Source organism: Staurois parvus, unplaced genomic scaffold, assembly GCF_062004578.1.
Source record: "Staurois parvus isolate SC_StPar_1 unplaced genomic scaffold, SC_StPar_1.0 ptg000262l, whole genome shotgun sequence".
NCBI classification, from domain to species: Eukaryota; Metazoa; Chordata; class Amphibia; order Anura; family Ranidae; genus Staurois; species Staurois parvus.
The window spans coordinates 9,034,130-9,059,260 of record NW_028318058.1 but is presented as its reverse complement, the minus strand read 5'-3'; the positions used below and the strand labels follow the sequence as shown (position 1 = coordinate 9,059,260).

The window sequence follows — 25,131 nt, the reverse complement described above, 5'->3', positions numbered from 1 at the left end:
TTCTTTTATCATTTTGGATAGAGTAAGGGAGGGTTATAACCCGTCAAGTTTTTTTTTTTTTTTGCCATCTGGGTACCACTGGGGAGATTTCTGTTCACTTCCTGCCCCGTAGCCAAAACAGGAAGTGAAAGTATATACCTTTCTAATCTAAAGTGAGGGAATCCCTAGGTGTAACCAGATGTCACCTAGTGTTCCTATTGGAAAATTTTATCCCTATTGCTGTTCGGATAACTCAAAATTTGGGATTTTCTTCCACTTTCGGTCATAATTTTTAAAACAGGACAAATAGGGTGAATCTCCCAAATGGAGACAGACGGCAACAAAAACCTGACGGCTGTTCTATTCCCTCCCTGCTCTAGTTTAACACTAAAGAAAAGTTTTTACTTTAATTAAACTTTAATCCACTGCTGTCAATTATTTTTTCAATTTTTCTCATCTGTTCCTGGTCTGTTAACTGTGCCCCTGCTGTGCTGGTCAACTTCAGGTATGTGGATGCCCTTTGTACCGAACAGGACCTATGGAGTCGTCTCCATTTTGTGCGCTCTCCTGTTTAGGACAACAAGCTTACATGCTAGCCACTGTCAACAACGCACATGCAGGCACAGCGAGAGAGAGAACCAAAGCAACTCCTTTCCTCCACAGTGGTGACTTACAGTGGCACCCGAGTCCGCAGCTGTGTCTCTCCCTGTGTGCGGCGCTGGCACAGCTGCAATGAGGCTACTTCTAAGCAGGAGGGAGCATGAAACGAAGACTCTAATAAGCTAAACGCGGCACTGAGTGATCCCTGGCATTAATATCGCTTTAAATACAATCTCAAAAATAAGCATGTAAAAATGTGTCACATCAAAAATGTATTTCCCTTGAAAGAATGCAGTGTTGATTATTCCCTGTTCTGCTGTGTACTGCTGCATACCTTTTAACAAAACATGTTCATTAGAAACTAGTCCATGCTCCTAAATGCAAGTTTTTGTATGTATGCACCTATGTTTCACATGTCATAACCCATGTTGCATTTAGGGCAGGTGTTGACGGGCTTTGAGCTTATATTAATGGAAAAGTGCAGCTTGCTTTAGGGTAAACACAGCCTGCATTTGAGATTCTTCTAAGATCATTAGAATTCACCGACAGGTACATCTGACCTGCAGCTGACCTCACAAGGTGCTTTTGAATTCCCACAGAAAACCACAGAAGTCAATTGACACCAGCCTTTATATGCACTTTCCTAGATATACTTGAGGGAGAATCACACATGGATAAATAGAGATCATCAAAATATAAAAAAAAAATAATATGACAAAGCAATGACAGCCTGTACTGTATTACTAAATAGTGACTTGCAATTGTCAATCCTAGTGAGGTGGTTTTCTCTTACGTCCTAACTCTGACTCTCTCACGGGAAATGGCTGGGGTCACTGGATCCGGAAGGTACAGACCTTATTTAAAAAAAAAAAAAAAAAAAAAAAAAAAAAAAAAAAAGAAGAAGACTCTAAATCCCCCTACCCCAATTTCTTCTACCCTAACACCACCATCTCTCCTTTATGTTATCCATTTCCTTTTTTCCCCATCTTGTAATCAGTAGAGGTTACTTGAGCCCTTCTCACTCTTATATGTGATCCTCAGCCATTCCAACCTGGGAAACATTCATCCAGAGATTAAGACAGTGTGGGTGTGAAAATATTATATAAATACACACACACACACACACACATATATATACATACATACATACACTATATTGTCAAAAGCATTGGGACACTCCTCCAAATCATTGGATTCAGGTGTTCCAATCACCTCCATGGCCACAGATGTATAACATCAAGCTCCTAGGCATGCGGACTGCTTCTACAAACATTTGTGAAAGAATGGGTCGCTCTCAGGAGCGTGGTACTATCTGTCAAATTTCCTTGCTACTAAAACTGTTAGTGGTATTATAACAAAGTGGAAGAAACTGGGAACAACAGCAACTCAGCCATGAAGTGGTAGGCCACGTAAAAGGACAGAGTGGAGTCAACGCGTGCTGAAGCACACAGTGTGCAGAAGTTGCAGTCTGCAGAGTCAATAGCTAAAGACCTCAAAATTTTGTGTGGCCTTCAGAATAGCACATCACCAAGTGCAATGCAAAGTGTTGGATGCAGTGGTGTAAAGCACGCTGCCACTGGACTCTAGAGCAGTCAAGACGCGTTCTCTGGAGTGACAAATCACGCTTCTCTGTCTGGCAATCCAATGGATATGTCCGGGTTTGGCGGTTGCCAGGAGAATGGTACTTGCCCGACTGCATTGTGCCAAGTGTAAAGTTTGGTGGAAGGGGGGGGGGGGGGGGGGGGGAGTTATGGTGTGTGGTTGTTTTTCAGGTGTGGGATTGTTTTTCAGGAGTTGGGCTCGTTCCAGTGAAGGGAACTCTTAACGTGTTAGCATACCAAGACTTTTTGGACAATTTCATGCTCCCAACATTGTGTGAACAGTTTGGGGATCATAAGCCTGACAGATGCAACTAAGATTAATCAGCACCAGAATGACAGCAAGAAAAAAAACTGTGGAGAAGGCTTGGAACAGCTCATGATCCAAAGCACACAACGTCATCTGTAAAACATGGCGGAGGCATTGTAATGGCATGGGCATGCATGGCTTCTAGTAGCACTGGGTCATTCGTGTTTTGTGATGGGGTGAGAGAAGCAGCAGGATGAATTCTGCAGTGTTTAGGGATATACTGTCCGCCCAGATTCAGCCAAATGCAGCAAAGTTGATTGGACCGTGCTTCACAGTACAGATAGAAAATGATCCAAAACACATGAGCTTTTGAAGGAACAGAAGTGGAATATTCTGCAATGGCCAAGTCAAACACCTGATCTCAACGCAATTGATCATGCATTTCACTTGCTGAAGGCAACACTAAAGGCAGAAAGACCCACAAGAACAACTGAAGACAGCTGCAGTTAGAGCCTGGCAAAGCATCAAAAAGGAGGAAGCCCAGTCTTTGGTAATGTCCATGGGTTCCAGACTTCAGGCAGTCATTGCCAGTAAGGGATTCTTAACAAAATATTAAAAATGAACATTTTATTTATGATTATTTTTATTTGCCCAATTACATTTGAGCCCCTGAAAATGGAGGGACTGTGTATAAATATGGTTGCAGTTCCTAAAATTTGTACTTGATATTTATGTTCAACCGTCTGAATTAAAGCTGAAAGTCTGCACTTCAAATTAATTTGGATTGTTTTGTTTTAATTTACTACATACAGAGCCAAAAGTATGAAAATTGTGCCTGTGTCCAAATATATATGGACCTAACTGTATATACACACACACTTGTATCCTTTTTTCTCTCTTGCATTTCTAATGAAAGCACAGACTGAAAAACGCTATCAGAAGTTGTACCCCTTGCTCAAGCTACCAAAATGTGTTTGTGTACCTGTTGAGGAGATTCCCATCACCTACACTCTAGACAACAAGAACACATGGGGCAATAAAAACCGATTCTGCTTTACCCAAAACAAAAAAAATGTTTTGACTGCAGTTTGCTTAAATAACATGACAGGAACAATAGCTATGTTCTGGCCACAGACTAGCATTACTGCTAAACACTTATTTTCAATACATAGTTACAAGAGATAAAAATCTATAAAAGAAACCTGCACATTGGGGCTGCAGTTTCTTATCATCTTGCTTCAAAACGGAGTCATTTAGAAAAATTCCTACCTGTGTTTTCTGGCTAATTCAAATCGTAAAGTTAAAGTATAAGTTCACCTTTCCTAAAAAAAAATAAATGCACATCTTTTTGCAGAAAAAAATATGAATTTACTCCTTTTTTGACAGAAGCCTGAAGAACATTGCACCCGCGATCGATGGAATGCAGGTGCAACGCCAGGTTCCTGCACACACTGCCTAGAGCGCTCTGCCCTTACCTTTGTAAGGGCAGACAGCTCCTGATCAGCATGCTGGCAGTTCAGTGATACTACAAGTCCATCTGCTGTGGTAGCAGACAGGGACTTCTAGTTTCTTTACTCACAGGAATCTGTGCAGATTTAAAAAGTAACAGTGGGTGCATTGGGGGGGGGGGGGGGGGGGGGTGCTGCATAGTAACAAGTTACACATGAAATATGGTAACATATCACTAAAGGTGAACCTGTCCTTTAATGGGTTAGCCTAACAGACATAATACCTTGTATACTCTCAAATGTTTACTTTTCAGTAATACTTCAGGACTAAAGAGCAGAGGTGTTTAACCACTTGCCCTCCTGAGGATTTACCCCCCCCCCCCCCCCCTTCCTGACAAGGCCATTTTTTTCTGCTCGGCACTGCGCTATTTCAGCTGGTAATTGCACGGTCGTGCAATGCTGTACCCAAATGATATTTATGTCCTTTTTCTTCACACAAATAGAGCTTTCTTTTGGTGGTATTTGATCACTGCTGCGGTTTTCATTTTTTACTCTATAAACAAAAAAAAGACCGAAAATTTTTAAACCCCCCCCCCCCCCCCCCCCCCCCCCGATATTTTTCACTTTTGGTTATAAAATATATCTAATAAACGCAGTCATAAATGTAAGCTAAAATGTATTCTGCTACATGTGTTTGGTAAAAAAAAATCTCAATAAATGCATATTAATTGGTTTGTGGGAAAGTTATAGCATCTACAAACTGTGGTATATATATTGGAATTTACCTAGCTTTTACTTTGACTGCCTATCACATTTCTTGAGGTGCTAAAATGCCAGGGCAGTACAACCCCCCCCCCCCCCCAAAATGATTCCTTTCTGTAAAGTAGACACCCCAAGGATTTTGCAGAGAGGCATGTTGAATCCGTGGAACATTTTATTTTTTGCCACAAACGTTTTGAATATGACAATTTTTTTTTTTACACAAAGTTGTCACTTTAATGATGTATTGCGCATGCATGCCATGGGTATATGTGGAATAACACCCCAAAACACATTCTCCTACTTCTCCAGACTATGGGGATACCACATGTGAGATACTTTTGACACGCACACGCATCTAAAATGGAAAATGTGATACGTTTATGACAGCTACAGAGTTATTGTAAAAAAAACTTGGTTAAAGTAGAAGTTCACCCAAAACCTAACTCTAAGACCTGGTTCACACGGATGTGAATTTTCATGCAATTTGACTGTTCAAATCGCATCCCATGATTGGCAATGGAACCGTTCCGACATCAGAGTTGCACCGATCAGAAAAGTAATTCCTGAACTACTTTTGCTGATTTGGGAGAGACTTGCATAGACTTCTGTGCATGAAGTCACACCCGAAGTTTCACTGCCATTTGACTTTAAAATCATGCAAGTTCAAGTGAAGTCGCATAATTTCAAAGTCAGATCCAGTGTGAACCAGTGCTAAACCTACTCACAACCATATTCTAAAACTAATCTATCTAGCCCTGTAAAGAAGGAATTGCTACACTTACCTGTTATCCAGCCTCTCCAGCCCGATCCCAAGCTGTGCTATCAGCGGCAGCTTCAGTGGGTAGGCGTGTGCAGGAGAGGCAGACGACATCACTTCCGAGCCATTGTCAGTTCTCTCCTACACACAGCATAAGCCGCTGGAGACTGGACCAGCTTCAAAAAGGTATATATAGAGATTCCTTCTTTACAGGGCTAGATAGATTAGTTTTAGAATGTGGCTGCAAGTGGGTTTAGAGTTAGTTAGGTTTTGGATGAACTTCTACTTTAAGCTCAATTTAAAATGGCCCCAGTCCTCTAAATGCCCATAAACATGTGGAAAGAACCAATGACACAACAAAGCTTCTAATCCACTCCCTGGTTATCTCTAACCTCAACTACTACAACTCCCTCCTCATTGGCTATACCCCCTTCAATCCATCATGAATGTCCCTACCATACTCATCAACCTTACCAACCACTCAGCATCCTCCACTCCTCTCTGCCACTCCCTACACTGGCTTCCACTCACCCAACGAATTAAAATCAAAATACTAACTACTTACAAAGCCATCCACAACTCAGCCCCTAGTATTAACCTAGTCTCAAAATACCAACCATTCTCTTCATTTCTTTCAAGACCACCTGCTCTCTAGCTCCCTTGTAACCTGCCCCCCATGCTCACCTCCCAAGCCTCTACTATTTGCTGGAACTCCCAACCCCAAGCAGTCCGACTATCTCCTAGTCTGTTCAGTTTTAGGCAATGCCTGAAAACTGCTCGCTTTAGAAAAGTCTATCCTGCCTCCATCTAACAACTGTAATTTCCTCCATTAGCTCACCCCCCACACTTATTACCTTTTGTATCACTTGACCCGCCCTTGTAAATTGTAAGCTCTAATGTGCAGGGCCTTCTGATTTCTCCTGTATTGAATTGCATTGTAACTGTACAGTCTGCCTTCATTTTGTAAAGCTGTGCACAAACTATTGACAACATAAATCCTGTATAACAAGATTATTAAAAAAGGAAGCAGCCCCCTTTGCTTTCACAGGCAAAATGTGAAAAAAATCACCACAGCACACATTTGTGCCTAGGGACGTGGAGGTCAGGCAGTGCACATGGAAACAGGGAAGTGAGCAGTGCCTATGTTCCACACATGGGCCTGGGGCTCCCAAAGAGTACAATAGCCTGTCCTTGAGAAATGCTTCTTGGTAGAAGAGATGCATCAGATACTTTTTTAGTATTATTAGGGAATAGAACACATGCATTTAAATTTCCTCACTGATTCCTTTAAAGCCTCTTGCACGCTGCAGCTTGAAAACACTCAGTACAGCATTTTTTTTTATTGATCTAAAATGGAGCCCATTCTTTACCATGTGCCTGTACACACAAACGCGTAAACAAAAACGGTGCATCGATTTAAAAAAAAAAAAATTGCATTGCCGGTCAGTATTTTTGCAGTTATAGGGCACATCCCATTATTTTGGCCATTTTTGGTGGCTGCACTATTTTTTTTTTTTTTCCTTTATTTTATCTGGTGATCTGCCTCAGCAAGTCTTGTTTCTTTCAACTTCATTTAAATGCAGTAAAACCTTCCTACCTGCAACTGGTGTTTTTACATGCATAAGATGTAATCATGTAGTTTCATGGTGTCAATTGTTGCCCTCTACGTACAGCCTACAGTCAATCATCACATTCTGGTATTCGAAGTTTCTGTTTATCGTGAGACCTGCAGTATGGCACTGCACAGGTAAATGCATGACCTCTGTCTGTAGGCTGAGAACTAACTTCCTGTGAAGAATTTGCATATCTCATAATCCTGGGTCTTTCAGTATAGTGCTCTTCAGAGGGACAGTTTAATAGTAATTAGATCTGACACACAGACAAAGAGGTAGAGCAATTAACACAGAGCTCACCATTTGTGATGCAACAGAGGAAATAGCCATGCACTGGACAGTGTCACCCAGAACAAAATGTTGCCTGTTCCTCTAGCAAATAAGGACACGCTAGATGAATTAATATATGGATAATATATTAATATATGTCAGCGTTTATGTAAAACCTTCATCCACGAAAAAAAATAAAAAATTTGCTTGTAATCGCTTACAAATTAGCTGGACTTTGGCTTTTATTCACTGGCCAAGTCCATCTAAATTGGCCATTACATCTGACAAAACCCTCTCCCCAGACTGACAATACTGTTGTCCAAAAGGTGGCTTTGTAGCTACTCCATTCAGAGAGGAGACACCCTTAAGAAAGCCAAAGATTAGGCCGTTAGGCGAGGAAAAAAAATTCCTCAATTCTCTCATTAACAAAGTCAGGGTTGATGGGAGAATCCCTCCCATGAAACTTTTGTATTCTGACAGTGGGAGGTTTCACAGCCATCAGAACACAATGATCACTGCTGGCTGCTATAGCAGTGATTGAACAAAAAAAACAAAAAAACACAGGCAGTTGATGGATAGACTTCAGTACAACTAACCTACCCATAGAGAGATTTAAATTTGGCCAGTCCCTGCTGAACCTGTAAAAATTTTGATTAATCTATGGCCAGCATAAAGCAGAACTGAACCATCCAATCATTTTCAGCCAAGGAAGCTGCCAACTTAGCCTCAGTCTGATCTTCATCTGCCATGATGCTGCACATGTGATCCGTTATGACAACAGCCATTTGACAGTTTGGTTGCAAATGTGACAAGACTGTAGCTGTTTTTTAAACTGTTAAATTGAGTTGGGTTTAGTTCTGCTTTAAGAAAGGAAGTGTGTTTCTGGCTGGATCACTAGGAGAAATTAAAGGGGGTAAAAAAGAATATAATGTAGCTGCCACAATTAAAGTGGTTGTACATGCAATTATAAAAAAAATACTTTTTGCCATAAATTAATACATTTTAATGCAAACATACATACAGCTGCGAGTACCTCAAAAAATGTTCCCTTAGCTTGTCTCAGCCATCCAAAAATGACTGGTCTGTGGGTGTGGCTTAGGACCAGAGAATAGTAAGCGTAGATTTGATATCACACAATCCCTCCAGCCTCAGCTCAAGATTGTGCACAGAAATCTGACATCTCAATGCCTGCGAGCATGTCTGAGTGCATTCAGGGGAATGCACAGGCGCCAGTGAATATGTCAGTTCTGCTTACAGCACAGGATCTGTGTGAATCAGGAAAAAGCTGGTAGGAAGGGGTTCATTTTAAAAAACCTAGGAATCCTGCAGTCAAAAGTGGCAAAGTGGACCAGGAAACATTTTCATGTAAAACTCTGTAAACAGCAATTCACACACTAGATGCTGTGAAGAGAGCAGGACAATAATCAGCTGTCAGCAGACTTACCTAGATAACTACAGCATTACTGAAGTGATGCCGATCTATGTCATAAATCACTGGTGCTGAGTTCTCAATCTTGTGAAGGCAGAGACCAGCAGGGAGAGGACACCCGTTCCCCCACCCTTTTGCAGTGTATTACATGGAGACTCATGCTGGTCTCATTTTCAGCACAGGTTGTCACTCACAGGAGAATGGGAGGGGCGACACCATTTTTCTGCTTGTGTCAGATTCATTTTGTTCTGAAGAGCAGGGGGGATTTCTGGAGAAGGGGATTGCTTCATGATACCAAACTAAGTTCAACTGTTTAGTAAAGGTAAAATCTATACAACTCTAGGATTAGATTGATCTGTGTTTTTTAGGTTTACAACCACTTTAAGAATTGGTAAGATGCAATGTATTACTTTTTCATTTTTGGGTTTGATACGGCTTTAGGCTACTGCCAAAACTAGAGAACTCCGAAAACTGTGTACTGTACTACTGCTACAGTGCTCAAGTTCAACAGATGATTACACACACACACAAAATGCACACATAAGCAAATATACTACAGCAAAACAAGACGGCAGCATTGACACCCAATCCTCACCCACATACTGGCCTTTATTTTAATGGAAGGCCCACGGGCAGCCTGTTAACTTGTTGATAGGTCTTCCATGGTATGCAGTATATATCACTATGCAGTGTACAGGGTCAATCTGTAAGATATGCCTATTTAGAAAAGGTAGCAGGGCAGCGCTGGACAGGACCTACATATCATACGACTCAGCTCTTTCACCACCTACACATAATCTGACTACCTGTTTTCTGATTAGTGTATATAGGACATTCATAAACAAAATTAAATTCTATAAAATTACAAGCGCAACAATTGCAGACACAACAGAGACCCCTAGACACAAGAATAATAGAAACACTGAAGACATGCATACTGATTAAAAAAAGTAGGAACAGAACTGAAGAGAAGCAAAGCACAGGGTAGGGAAAAGGTCTTTATTGACAGGTCAGTAAAGACTGCAGCATTATTTCACAACAAATAGGAAAAAGAAATGGTTATCTTTAAAAAAAAATAAAAGAAGACAGTCTCGCCCTTTGAACATGTGCCATTAATGTGAGAAGTTTTCAATTCAAGCAGCTGGAAGTCAGTCAAAGATAATCTGCCACTGACAAAAGCAAAAAACTCCCAAGGGACCGATGCCAGCTGAAATTTTATTAGACATTTTTGTAACCTGGCTCTAGAGATTTGTCAATTGTTGTCAAAAAGCACTTTCAATATAGTGGTCATTTCCTTTAATTTTTTAAATGGATAACTTATCTACTAGATGTTTGCCTACCACCAACTCTGTGGATGCAATAATACACAGTAATACAATCAGAGCGAGAAGGAGAAAATGGTATCACTATAAAACAGAATGCGCTCTCTCCTTTTTAAACATTATTGATCAGTTTAGAAAGCTAGGCAGCACAATATTTGAGTTTTGACTTTGATCTTATTGAGACATGTTTAAATAAAACACAGCACATCCTATTTCATTGACTATCAGTTGTGTTTCGTGCGACAGCCATGAACACTAACTCTTATGCAGGCCATAGATGGGGAGAAAAACGGCCGATTTTTCGTCCGAAAATAAAACCGGCCGATTATCTTATCGTTAGTGGACGATTTTGTCGGCCGTTTTTCGTGTATTTTGGACTTTCAGATTATCGGTGATGTTGGAAAATTTTCGAAAAACGCCCGACTTTATCCTCATTGATGGTCAAAAACGAACGATCGTTTTCCGAAAAAGGATCACAAAGGCCACAAAATGACATCATTTCCCGTTATAGGTTACTCATTAATCGGCCGATTTTCGTAATAATTGGTGGTCAGGTAAGTTTTTTAGACCGACCGATAGTTCGTTAATCGGCCGAAAATCTGCCGTTTTTCTCCTCATCTATGGCCTGCATAAGAAAAAAAAAAAAGGACGACCATACACTAGTAGATTTTCAAACTTTTCTACGAATGTTCACATGAACATTCATGAAAAATTCTCAGCACATGCAATGACTTCATGGAGTTTCATTTGCTTTTAACATTCAATTTTGAAATCAATGGACTTCACTGACCGAACATCAAACTCACCGATAGAAAGTTTGTGCAAGAAACATTTTCCATCCTGCTGCCTCGATTTTTCACATCACTGCAGTTGAAAATATGATTTGACCCTACTGACCATTAGAAAAGTGAATGAATGTTCAAAACATGATTTCTGAACAAAATTCTACTAGTGTATAACCAACTCAAGGAAGTCCCTAGCAAGTCAAAGCCAAGTAGAGAAATAGGGATGTGTGAAGTAGAGCCAAAGCTCTTTCGGCTGTACTTCTCCTGAGGATCACAGGAGTGCAGCTTGTTGTGCACTCCTGTGACCTGTTCTCATTTGACAGTGGGCTGAAATCACTAAGCTGGTCCAGATTGGGTAAAGATCCCGACTTTAAAGTCAGGATCCACCCCAGAGTCTGAAGCAGCACCTAGCTCAGCCTCTCAGCGAGCCGCTCCCTCCCCATCCCCACAGGGGGGAGTGACAGTCACTGCTCTCTGCTCAGAGCAACTGTGAGAACACAGCGACCAGCAGCCATGACCAGCCGGATGGAACAGATCGGACCGATGTTGCATCCACCTAGGAAAGTATAATTGGAAAAAAAAAAATGAAAGCCATACTTCTCTTTTAAATTGATTTACTAAAGGTGCTTTAGCAGCATGCAATTTTAATAAAGCAACTGCCCAAAGAAAAAACAGCTTTAAAAAGCCCATAGAAAGGAGCTTTAAATTGGTTGTAAACCTTTCATATACCCAGTGAGGAGACTAACATCAGGTGATACACAAACGGGAACAGATGATCCTACATAAGTTGTACCAGTTTGTCTGCCGCCCTCTCTTTACATCAGTTAAAAGTCCAGAATTTTAAACAGCACTATAAGCTTCCAGAGGCAGAGGGCTGCAATCTGATGTCACACACTACACATCTTAGAGAGAAATGTTGAATGCAATCTGAGACCTGAGTGGAGGGAAGAAAAACATCCCCATTTACAAAATCTCATAGGAAACAAAGCTGAGTCTGTCAATCACAGGGAGTGCGCTGGAGGCCCCCCTGCCAGTTCCCATCCCTTGGAGTCTGTGCAGCCTGACAGACAGAAAACAGTAGAACCAAATTGCAAACAAAAATCACAGTCAGTGCTTTGGATTGGGACAAATACACACTATATAAGGATATTCTTTGTTCACTTTTCATGTCAGAGATTTATAACCACTTTAAATAGAAAACAAATTACATTAACATTCAAAAACATAATAAAGTGTCACAGAAGCCAAATGCTTGTTAATTGCAGCATGAAGTACGATGACATTTTTGACAGTATAAAAGTTAAATACATATGTACTATTCTTGTGTAATAACACTGAATGAACATGAATTCAGTAAACATTTACAAAAAATACAAATGCTGACAGTAACAACCCAATACAGCCTAAGAGTGAAATGACTACCACACAGCTTCAAGTATTAGACATACCAACTTTTTAAAGCTCCACAGAACACTAAAAAAGCAGTCACTCATTCAACAAGACAAAATAAAAAACAGCAGCAAAGGCAGTACTATCGCCAAAACCCATGGAAATATCAAACCGCCAAAATCGAAACATTGTTCACCAACATGAAAGGTTAAACGCTTGAAAACAACTGAATAGAGGTAGCTTTAGTCGAGTGACAATTGGTCCCAGGAATTAAAAACATAGGTAGATAGACTGATGGCAGCTTGCACTTTTAACTACAAGTCATACCAATCCGTTTACGTACACTTCAATATCTGGATATGAAATTAGCTTAAATTTGCTAAAAGGGATGCTATGCTCACTTCTACAGGGTATGCAAGCAAGTGTAGGATATCTCCTGAGAATTCATTAAGCAAGCTGCACAAAGCCAACACACACCACTGCTTTACACATGAGCGGAAATGCTCACTGCCAAGGGGTCTATAGGAAGTGGCAAGTAGTGTTGTGCTTACTTCAGACACTTTTTTAACGGCTGATTCGTAGTCCTCAGCAGTGTCTTTGTCTTCATCTGTGTCACTGCTCACACCGCAGAAAAAGGTTAGAGGCAATTTCAAGCTTTCAGCTTTGGCTTTTTCTTCTGGTGTGGGAGTTTTTTCCCAGACAATTATACATTCCATCTCCTTAGCATGCTGTTGCCCTTGGCCTGAAAGAGTGAGGAAAAAAAAAAACAAAACAAAAAAAAAACTTTTTAAATGGTTAGAAATATTAGCAATTGGTTTTGCTTATAGCAAAGATGCGATTTTCCACTGCTATATTAAACTTTTACCTTGTAGGTAAAATTAAAAATACCTCTACAGGTCAGTTAGGTACATTGCAAGGATTAGAAGCAAATCTAAACCTAAAATTTAAAAAATTGAACATATTACAATTAACCAATCCTTCACAATGTGGTAACTACATGTGTTCACTTTTTGGGGGCTTTTTCCCTTTCATTTTACTTAACGATGGATGTACATTAACAGGATAAGTTCACCTTTAAAAAAATAAATACCGTATTTTCCGGCGTATAAGACGACTTTTTACCCCTTGAAAATCTTCTCAAAAGTCGGGGGTCGTCTTATACGCCGATAACGGCATGCTGACACTTCCCCCCCCCCCCCCCCCTTCTAACAGAAGGGAAACTAAGTACAGGGGTGGGCAGGGGCTGCTGTCTCTTACCTGGCTCCGGTCCCACGACGATCCAGTCCAGGAAGCGCGGCTGCTCCTTCCTTCGGTTCGTCCACTGGATGTTCACGCGGCTGCTCAGCTCCACCTCCTCACCGGTGATTGGCCGCCAGAACTGTAGCTCAGGAAAGGCACACAGGCGGCCAATCACCGGCGAGGAGGCGGAGCTGAGCGGCCCCGCGAAAATCGAGTGGAGATGCAAGTAAGTGTACCGTGCTTAGGTGCTGCTGCAACCACATATGCTGACTGCAGCAGCACCGTACTGCAACAGGGGTCAGCAAGTGTCAGTGGGAGGAATAGTGCCCCATCATTGGTGTCACTGATACCAATGATGGGGCATTATTCCTCCCACTGACACCAACGATGGGGCATTATTCCTCCCACTGACACCAACGATGGGGCACTATTCCTCCTGCCCCCACTGACACCAACGATTGGGCACTATTCCTCCCCCCACTGACACCAATGATGGGGCACTATTCCACCCCCCACTGACACCAATGATGGGATACTATTCCTCCCCCCCCCCCCCTGACACCAACGATGGGGCACTATTCCCCCCCCCCACTGACACCAATGATGGGATACTATTCCTCCCACTGACACCAAAGATGGGGCACTATTCCACTGACACCAATGATGGGGTGCTATTCCCCCCAATGATACTAATGATGGGGCACTATTCCTGCCACTGATACCAAAGATGGGGCACTATTCCACTGACACCAATGATGGGGTGCTATTCCCCCCAATGATACTAATGATGGGGCACTATTCCTCCCACTGACACCAATGATGGGGCACTATTCCTCCTACTGATACCAATGATGGGGCACTATTCCTCCCACTGACACCAACGATGGGGCACTATTCCTGCCACTGATACCAATGATGGGGTACTATTCCTCCCACTGACACCAATGATGGGGCACTATTCCTCCCACTGACACCAATGATGGGGCACTATTCCTCCCACTGATACCAATGATGGGGCACTATTCCTCCCACTGACACCAATGATGGGGCACTATTCCTCCCACTGATACCAATGATGGGGCACTATTCCTCCCACTGATACCAATGATGGGGCACTATTCCTCCCACTAATACCAATGATGGGGCACTATTCCTCCCACTGACACCAATGATGGGGCACGATTCTTCCCACTGGTGTGCACTGGAAGAGGGGTAGTCTTATACGGCGAGTATAGCCCAAACACTACATTTTAAACAGGAAAAGTAGGGGGTCGTCTTATACGCCCAGTCGTCTTATACGCCGGAAAATACGGTACATAATAAAATGCTTTTTTTTGTTGCTGGTAAAAAGCATTGCATCCACGATCAGCAGATCTCTGGTGCCATGCAGGACACCTGCAGAATGTCAGTGTAAGCTGTCTGCTCGTACATCGTATATACATCGTCTATAGTTTTCGAATCATATCTGGGAAAGCTAAAACCATGTCAGATATTTCAGTGAAAGCAGAACTTTATCCATAACAACTTCATAAAATATAACGTTCTTTAGCAAGGAACATACATGCTACATGAATAATTATGCTTCCAAAATTAGTATGTGTTGTAAATTGCCTCCAGCATTGTTCCGATTTCTAATTGCTGGAGGCTGCCATTTTGCTGAAGCCCAGATTCCCTGAGCAGTATTAAATCTTTAGGCTGTCAGAAATCACTGGGTCCTGGCCTGTACAATTTTTGGCACAGTAGCAACTGAGCATGTGCAGAACCGGGTGAGACAGTGATTACTGGATTTTAAACGGTATAGGCACTTATTTTAATGTTTAACAAAGCTATGCCTTCTAAAGGAGCCATCCTGAAGTTATCTAGCAGGACTTAATTTTCTTACTAAAGTTCCACTTTAAATTCACAGGAAGTGACAAGAATACTGCAGGTATTTTTTGTACTTGTTAAAAATTTACTTAGCCTGAAAAAAGAAAACCAACCCAGCAACCACATCTAAGGGCTGATAAGCTGAAAACTGCAATTCATAAAATATATGTTCTTGAGTTTTAGATATCCCTTAGGTACACTTTACAAAAACTTCCTAAAGCAGAACTAAATCCCGCTATACCTTAAAGCCAAAAAAAGCTGACATCCTAATCTCTAATCAGTTATGACACCAGCCAAATATTTGATGGCTTGACAGTTTGCCTAAAGTGGAACTTTAGTCAGAAAATTAAGCCCTTTAGAACACTTCAGGCTGGCCCCTTTTGAAGGTATAGATATGTAAAACATTAAAAATAAGTGCCTGACCTGTGTAAAATCCAGTAATACACTGTCACATCCTGCTATGCACATGCTCAGTTCTCTATATTTTTAGGCACTGCCAAATTTGTAGAGGCCAATCTGCTGACAGCCTTGAAGCTAAATTAAACCCTCCTATCCTTTACAGCCAAGGAAGCAGCTTCTGTTTGATCTGCGGAAGAAGAAAGAGAAGTGCGCCAGACTAAGTGCAGTATGAATATAAAAGTTTATTGCACACAAGATTATAAAAACTCACAAGACGTGGGTAGATATCAGGCATCAATATATAAGGAGGAGGATGTCATCTGTGCTGCACCTCACAAATAGATGGCTGTAATGTCAAGGTGTTGCGTGGCTGGCGCTCTAGGCGGGTCCCACAGGAGGAAGCGAGGATGGCAGGCGCAGTAACCGGGAGTCGCGGCGCAACACCTTGACATTACAGCCATCCATTTGTGAGGTGCAGCACAGATGACATCCTCCTCCTTATATATTGATGCCTGATATCTACCCACGTCTTGTGAGTTTTTATAATCTTGTGTGCAATAAACTTTTATATTCATACTGCACTTAGTCTGGCGCACTTCTCTTTCTTCTCCATTTACCACAGAGTCCGGTTTACTCTAGAAAGTGCAAGCCTCACGACGGTGTCTACATTGCAGCGTTGTATATATATGTATACACATATATATACCATCTATCTCAATCCAGTACTGTTTGCATCACAAGGCCTTTTTTCCCCTCCTTTCCCTACCCCCCTCCCCTCCCCCCTTCCCTCTCCTCACCACTAAAGCTGCATCATCTACTTGTTGCCCCTTTATTACTGGCATGTACGATTATATATCTTAATTTCTGTTTACTGGATTATTTTGTTTAAGGTTTGCTGAGTGAACCTTATGTCCACTACAAATTCTCTTGCGCCAATTGCATTATTTTTATTTTTGTCTGTTTGATCTGCAACTGCCATGCTGCTGCACGTGTGATCAGTTATGACGCCAGCCATTTGATGGTTGAACAGTTTGGTTGAGGAAGTAAATGTGACAGTTCGCAATCCTGGCATTCCAGGAATGTAACTTTTTTTTTTTTTTAAACCGTTAAATCGCTGGGTTTATGTTTGGTTTATAATTTACTGCTTGTCATTAGATCTCAGATTTAGCAATACAGCAGCCTCCAGCAAAAACAGGAGCAATGCTGGAGGCAAATTGCAGGGCACACTAACTTTGGTAGCATAATTAACCACTTGCCCTGCAGACTTTGACAATGCGCAGTCATGCAACGCTGTACATAAATGAAATGTATGTCCTTCTTTCTCAAAAAAACCTTTGCGGGCTTTTATTTTTTGCGCTATAAACAAAAAGACCAACAATTTTGAAATAAAAAAAAAAAATAATATTGTGACTACTGACTATTTGCTATAAAACATATCCAATAAAACAATGTAAAAAATCTAATTTCTTCACAAATTTAGGCCAAAACGTATTCTGCTACATGTCTTTACTAACAAAAAAAATCACAATACGTGTAAATCGGTTCACGTGAAAGTTATAGCGTCTACAAATGGCGGTATACTGTGGTTTTTTTTGTTATACTAGTAATGGCGGCGATCAGCGACTTATAGCGGGACTGTGGTGGGCATTCTGACACTGGGTGGGACCTGCCATTGACATCCCCAGTGTCTATACAGTGATCAGTGTCAGTACTGATACTGGGCAGGAAGGGGTTAACATCTGGGATGATCAAAGGGTTAACTGTGTGCTGTGTTTTACTAGGGAGACATGCTGTTTTGTATCTCTCTGCTGTGCAGATACAAAACAGCATGTCCATGCTGATAGGAGAGAGACCTGAGTTGTTTACACACAGGTCTCTCCCCTGTCAGCTTTACCTGATGACTGCAGAGTGCCAGCTGGGACCCAGTGATTGACATCCCTAGCCGCCAACAGCGGCGCGTGTGCCCCCTACCTGGAAATGCATATTACGTATATACACACACACACACACACGAGTTTGCACAGCCCTGCCATCCTGTAGCAGTACTTCTGCTATAGGGCAGCGGGAAAGTGGTTAACTGTGGAATGTATGTTCCTTGCTAAAGAACATTATTTTTTTTATCAAGTTGTTATGGGTAAAGTTACACTTTAACAGCAAAAGCAAAATGTGGCAGTTATTCACAGCATGCCCTGAATGTAACCAATTTGGAAAACCATTAAAAACGATGGGCTTAGTTTTACTTTAACTGCAGCTTTTTACTGTTTTTTTCACAAGTATTAGGGCTTGTTCACACCATGGTGCAGAGACCTCAGTTTTTCTGCATGCGTTCTGCATGGGCACAACAAAATCAATTGTTCTCTATGTGCCCTGTTCACACCACACTAGTATCACCTACAGATTTTTTTCTGTGCAGCAATCTGCAACCTGTATAAAACTCTTTGAAGCACGCATGAAAACGGATTTCTCTGCAAGTGAAATCTGCGTATCAGATTCCATCAGTTTTCATGCACGTATGGTGTGAATGAGCCTTCAAGCTTCAGTAGATGGTTTCCCAGGCTTGGCAAGGGGAGGAGTGCAATTCTAAAGGAGGTGAGAAATTCTTCAGGCATAAAACAAGCGAACACACACACATATTGTACATTTCCAAACATTTCCAATTAAGTTTTATGGGATCGCAAACACATGAACATGAAAAATAAAAAAGCATAGGACACAAGTGTAAATAGGCACGATTAGAAAATAATGTGATTCTGCATAGTTAGGCAGAGGGAAGCAAGCAGAAAAACGCACAAGTGCAAATGAAGGCTAAGAGTTTCCTCCTACATTCAGCGACTTAAATTCGGTTTGTGAAACAGCTAATATTGCTGCTAAATCGTGCCTAGGAGATATTCACTGTACATACAGGTAAGCCTTATTATTAAAGAAATCCTTTATATCTGAATTCTAGTTACACTGCTAATAGGCATGCATGTGCAAGGGAAAAAAAAACAAAAAAAAAAAACACTGTATGCATGTGGTTCAGTGCTAATAGATTAAATCTATCCTAAAGGTACAAGAACAGTTTCTGTTCTCAACCAAACAATAATTTACACACTTATTTAGCAATAAATACCTTTGACCTTTTTATCTTCTTCATAAATTTGTCCATTTAACGTCTTAACAGCAGCCTCAAAGTCCTCATCTGTACAAAAGAGCAAAATTGTTATTTAAATCAACTGGTTAACACCTAAATACGTGCACACAGAATAATGCAACACAAATTCAGACATGAGTGACTGCTGCCAATTTGCCTCACTAGGTGAAAAAATTGATGGAAGCAAGATTAAATCCAAGGACCAAAACAGTCCTAATTTATTCTTGAGTAATAACAAAGGACGCCATGGGTGTAAGGAAAGTAGCCAGCCTGCATTTCTTTATCAAGTAAACATTAAGGCAACTCAAAAGGCAGCACAGTGGCTAAATGGTTAGCACTTCCGCCTGGCAGTACTAGGGTCGTTGGTTTGAATCCCAGCCACGGCACCTCCTGCCTGGAGTTTGCATGTTCTCCCTGTGCCTGTGTGGGTTTCCTGCGGGTACTCGGTTTCCTCCCACACTCCAAAGACTTGCTGGTAGGTGAATTGGATCCTGTCTAAATTGTCCCTAGTATTTGTATGTATGAATGTAAGCTAAGGACCTTAGATTTTACGCCCCTTGAGGGTTAGGGACTGATGTGAATGTACAATATATATGTAAAGCACTGCGTAAATTGACGGTGCTATATAAGTACCTGAAATAAATAAATAAAAGGTAAGTCAATGCATACTGCATGTAACTTGTTTAGGAGTCTGATGCGTGAGCCACAATATATCAAGCAGTTTAACAAAAAATTTTGTATCCACATAAATGTGAAGTTACCATCAACATCATTTTCGTCACTGACATATCCAGGCTTGTTCTTGTAGCAGAAGAAAGTAGGAGGAAGTAGCAGCTGATCTGCTAGTGCTCTCTGTTCTTCTGTTGGAGTCAACTCATACACAAAAAGCACATCAGGGGAGCTGTCCAATTCAAGAGAACTACTACTCTTTGCTGAAAATATTAATAAAAAAGAAAAATATTTAACAAACAAGCAACCACCAACAGGGATACGTAGTAGAAGGTAGTATAAAGGGTTACATAATGGTTAAGCTGCTAGTAGGAAATATAACATTTCAATAAGCAAGGTGTCAAAGAACATTAGTCAAGCCATTTCTCTTGCCCTACTGAATATAAGATATATATGAGAATTTGACTGATATATCTCAAGCATTAAAATAAAAAAATATGTTATTTGGCACTTGAATTTGAAGTTTTAAAGTGGCTGTTAAAGTAGTTGATAGGTGCATATCATACTTTAAAAAAAATAAAGCACTTCCACTTCAAAACAAAAGCAAAAAGACTTGTGTCCAATGCTGAGAAAATAGGAATGTTGAAGAGGTGTTTGATATATTTTCGGCAGTTTTTGTGCAACACAGTTTTTGTTTAGCAAAAACAAAATGTTATTCAAGAATTAGGTGCTATGGTGATATATATTGATTTGGAAATGTTGGGATATTTTATCGCTCATCTTCGCACTATGATTTATGGCTAACGAAAGAAAAAAAAAGGTACTGCTGTATACTGTATAGTATTATACTGATTATACTGTAAAAAACAACAGATGAAACCTCTAAGTAGGCATGTACCAATATATCAGTGACCCAAAAATATTGTCCGAAAATAGTGGTATCTGCATTTTTCCAATAGGAAAAAAGGTGCCGATACACGCAAAGTAGCGTCTCAGACTATCATGCAAAAATGTCCCCTAGTGACTTCAATGCAAAATCGTGTCTCATAGACTTTCATGCAAAGTTGCATCCCTATCGACTTTAAAAGAGAAGTATGCCCCCCCATTTCTACCTACCTAGGTGAAAGCAGCACCGTTTCTCGGCCGACCCTAAGAGTCAGACCTCAGATGTTACATGACCACGGATTTCTCACAGCTGCTCTGAGCAGAGTGGTGCCTGTCAGCCATCGATGTCTACTCTGTCCCTTTAACGCAAAAATCACCCCCCTAGTGACTTCAATGTAAAAATGTGTCTGACAGACTTTCATGCAAAATCACGTCCCTGTTGACTTTAATGCAAAAACTGCCCCCCAGTGACTTTAATGCAAAATCGTGTCTCAGACTTTCATGCACAATAATGTCCCCATTGACATCAATGCAAAAACGCCCACTAGTGACTTCAATGCACGATTGCCAGCCACATGAATTAAATTTTGGCCAAATACATCCTGAGTTTTTGGTTTTGGCACCAAAATTTTCATTTTGGTGCGCCACTACCTCTAAGACAGGAGTAGGTGACCTTTGAAAGCTGGAGATCTACCTGAACACCATGGAAGAGATCAAAGATCTCCAAAGTGCAGCTTTTTTTTTTTTTTTTAGTAGTAGCAGTAGTTAACCAGAAAGCCCCCTGTAAAAAGTAAGGACAAGGAGGGTATGGAGAAACTGTAGAAAAATATACTAAAACTAATAACACTGTATAAATATAAATCTAGCCTATCTTAAAAATTAGCTGCAGTCAGAAACTCTGCATTCACAATTTTTTCATGTCTGGGGAGTAACTGCTCATCCCCTCAAGTCCGATGCCGTAGTACATCATGAAGTCAGAACATCTGGTACTGAAGGCTGACTTGATTGATTAGTTTCAGGCCTAGCTGTTCTGTTCTCGCCAGTATAGTAGGTCAGGCAGCGTGCAGAGGTCAGTAGTAGGTCAGGCAGCATACAGAGGTAGGTAGGGCAGCGTACAGAGGTCAGTAGTAGGTCAAGCAGTAGGGCACACCACTGGGGGCTTCAGGGTGGCATAGGATTACACAAAAATGGTTACCTCATGCAGAGCAGAGCAAGCTGCTGTGGCAGATCTATCTGTTCTAGTGTTGATCCCAGTTGGCCCTCCTCTCAACCATCCTACAATTCGTCATACACAAGCACCGAAGAGGAGGGCCTGATGGGATCAGCACAATACACTCCAGGGATGAGCTCAGGCACCTACGGACAAGAGCCTGAACCTGGTCAAGTTATCATTCTGAAGCTATTATGCGTGGCAGAGACATTCGTAGCCCCACAGCAAGGGACATGAGCAAAGGGCGTGCTGCAGGGCAGGGAATGCCTTTCTTGGCTAGGATTGGCTTTTGATAGCTTCCCAGCAGCTCACCACTTCCCTGCGCAGCTCTGTCAACTGCGAGTTGGCACGCTGGGATGAGACTGCGATCTACCAGCTCACGCTCGACTGGTTGCCGACCACCGCTCTAAGAAATATTAAATTGTTTGAGATCTCAAGAAACATCACACGGACGACGCTGACCAATCATAAGCCATCTAGCCCATATGGTCAGCACTGTGAGGGGAGAAAGCCATGGGGGTTTCAAATCCCCAGACTGGTGAAGAATGTTTTCAGTGTCTGACAGTGGGGGATTGCAGCAACCTGGTACAGCAGGGCCAGGGGTCCAGTGTAAGGCCACCTTACAAATTTTCTGTAAAGGTGAACTTGCACTATAAGCACAGGATGGTGGATGTCTCAAGCTGCTGGAGGCTACGGAGAGACAGCGGTTTGAGATGCAGGGAAGACCGCCACCTCTGGGAGAAGGGAACAAAGCTAGGGGAGAGGCAGGAGGCCACTGATGTCCGCAGTCGGGATTGGGAGCCGGAGCTTTGTTGGTGGAACCAGTCATGCAGGGAGGTTTCCTGCACTACTCCTGTGTTCACACAGAAGCTGTGCAGGAGACCACATGTGATTCGGACTGGAATCATACCACATTCCTGTTCAAATCACAAATGATGCTTTGCAGTGCGATTTGAGCCCATTTAATAAGGGCTCAAATTGCACTGCAAAGGTATTGGTTTTGGGTATCAGAGCATTTGCACAAGTACTAATGCAAATACTCCGTATCAGCACCAATACCAAATATCTGTATCGGTGCAACCATAGAACTAACCATGCTGAGTTAAACTGTCCTCTTCCATTTTTCATCTGCACTCACACTGGGCTATCAGCAAGTGTTCCTGAGCACATTTACATCATTTCTGCCAACCAAACTACAGTGATCTTTGCTTCTGTGCTTAGTCATCTATGGAGAGTGCTATGCTCAGGCATGGATTGCACCAACACTGAAGCAAACCATACTGGACCACAGGTAAACTGTACCCAGGACCACCTGGGCCTTGGGCATGGTACACTTAACCGCTCCCAGGCACAGTTTCGGAGCACTCACACTACACAAACGGAACCAGGGGGGGTGAACTGTGCCTGGACTCTTAAAACTGCATGCACCCTAAATAAAAGCAGATTAACAAAGCACGTGGTTACAAACATCCTAAAAACAAAGGAGATATATTTGTAAACAGCTGCCAGTCGACCAGTAAAAACTAAAGCATGTTTTTTTCATGCAGATGCAGCACACAGGACACTAGCATGGAAATCACCACAATGAAAAGCAGAGTCGCTATACAGATTAAAAAAACAGACAGGGGAATGAGGATATCCAAGTATCTGAGTACCAGGTTATCTCTGAAGGGAATGGAGGAGGAGAAAAAAAAAAAAACAAACAGTTGTAGCTGGCTCTGAAATTCCTTTCCAGCTAATCACATCTTGCCCAAGAGTGCTCAGCTAGGATCTGACAGTAAGGGTATATAGACACAAACATTTCCTATTTGAACATACATCGGTCTTTCAGACAAAGTCCCTCTTTTCCCTGCAGGCGTCTTAAAACCGGGATTGAATCCGTCAGGTTATCTGCTGGGGGACCAGTTGCAGAGTTTAGAAAAATAAAACAAAAGACCAACACACTAAGGGCCAGTTCACACCACAAAAAAAAAAACAAAAACCTTGGTTGGGTTCCGGATGCATTTTGCTTACAGAAAAATAAAATCAAAAACACACAGGACTGCACCTGGCGTGAACTAGCCGTTAGGGCTGGTTCACATTAGATGCAGTTCAGTGCGCTTTTGTTCTGTAAGCAAATACGCAACCGGAACCCATCCGGGGTTCCTTTTTGTCCACATCAAAAATGCATGTGCAGTGTTTTCCATGTATTCCAATGGCCCTGGTTCACACCAGTGCAGTCAATTCCAAAAAAAAAAAAAAAAAAAAAAAAAGAAAAGCAGAACATGCTCCATTTTTTCTGCACTGAACTGTACTGAAACACAGCAAAACGTACTGGAAAGGAGTGTGGTGTGAACTGTAAGCAAAAATGCATCCAGAGTGTGCTTTTGTGGTGTGAACTGCCCCTAAGGGCACGGGCCTCTGTTGACAGAATTAGGGCTTGAGACATTTCCCAAGATGATTAAGAATTCACAGACAGGTGCATTTCACTTGCAATTGAGTTTTGCATTTCTATAAACTTGTAGGAGCAGGAAAAATTAGTCTTACGCCATCAAAAACCCATCGACACAGGCCCTAACATTGGACAGTTTTACTTAAAAATAACCCCTTTTGTACAGCATCTGGGTTTCCAGATAATACAAAATGAATGAATAATATACTATTCTTAATGCACTTGGGATCACTAAAAAAAAAAAAAAAAAAAAAAAAAAAAAAAAAGCCATTTTTTGTTTATGCATTATTAATAGGCTGGTATTTGGAGAACAAAAATGAACCCTGTTTAAAGCAATAACTTTATTATGAGTGAAGCAAAACAGTTAGTCTCTGCACCCTGCTATATTATCTATGCATGCAAAACACTACCAACACACACAGTGGGATATATTTTGTATGATTGGAACACAAGCCATCACAGCCTTCAATCTTTGGTTATAAAAAGAGAACACTAGGTGAAACAGACTTTCAACCTATGAACTTTTCACACAGTGCAGATAGTTCATTATTTGCATGCAAATACAGCTACATTAACCACCAAGGTAAAAAATGCTGGAAAAAAAAAAAAAAGGAGTATGACTATAAGCCAATGTAGCACATTACACACATGACTGGATTAGTGGAATAACTTATACATTTTCATAAATAACCACAAAGTATGCATTTTACAGAAAAATCTAATACTATATATTTTCCAATGTAGCAAGTCTATAAATAATTTCAACCAATTTAACCCCATCTGACCAGCATAGGTAGTCCTATTATTTTTAACAGATCCACTTCAAATCTACAGGTTATGAAAAATAACAGGCACAAAACTAGCAATAGTAAACCGTGGTCTGTGCCAAATGGACAAGAGACTATCCGACTGAACAGTAGTCATACAATGACAAAATGTCTTTGATGCTAAAACAATAAATGTGCAAATGCATAGACATTAACTATATGTGCATAAACCCATGGTGTTGATACATTAAAGTTAAGTGAAATCCATGGGTATATTTGCTATTGCCAAAACTTTTTTTTTTTTCATTTTGGATACAGTAAAAGGTGGGT

The 25,131-nt window shown here is 41.3% G+C and overlaps 1 protein-coding gene across 1 annotated transcript in view; it reads right to left on the bottom strand.

Moving 5' to 3' along the window:
• LOC149459387 (E3 SUMO-protein ligase RanBP2-like) overlaps positions 1–25,131 on the bottom strand; it is a gene marked incomplete at its 3' end in the record, with an annotated part of 153,268 nt that overhangs the window by 20,673 nt on the left and 107,464 nt on the right. The window contains exons 21-23 of the mRNA XM_089681224.1: positions 19,601–19,771; positions 18,819–18,887; positions 12,754–12,944 (exon numbers count right to left, since the gene is read on the bottom strand). Coding sequence (XP_089537350.1) covers positions 12,754–12,944; positions 18,819–18,887; positions 19,601–19,771 — 431 coding nt within the window. The remainder of the gene's footprint in view (positions 1–12,753; positions 12,945–18,818; positions 18,888–19,600; positions 19,772–25,131) is intronic.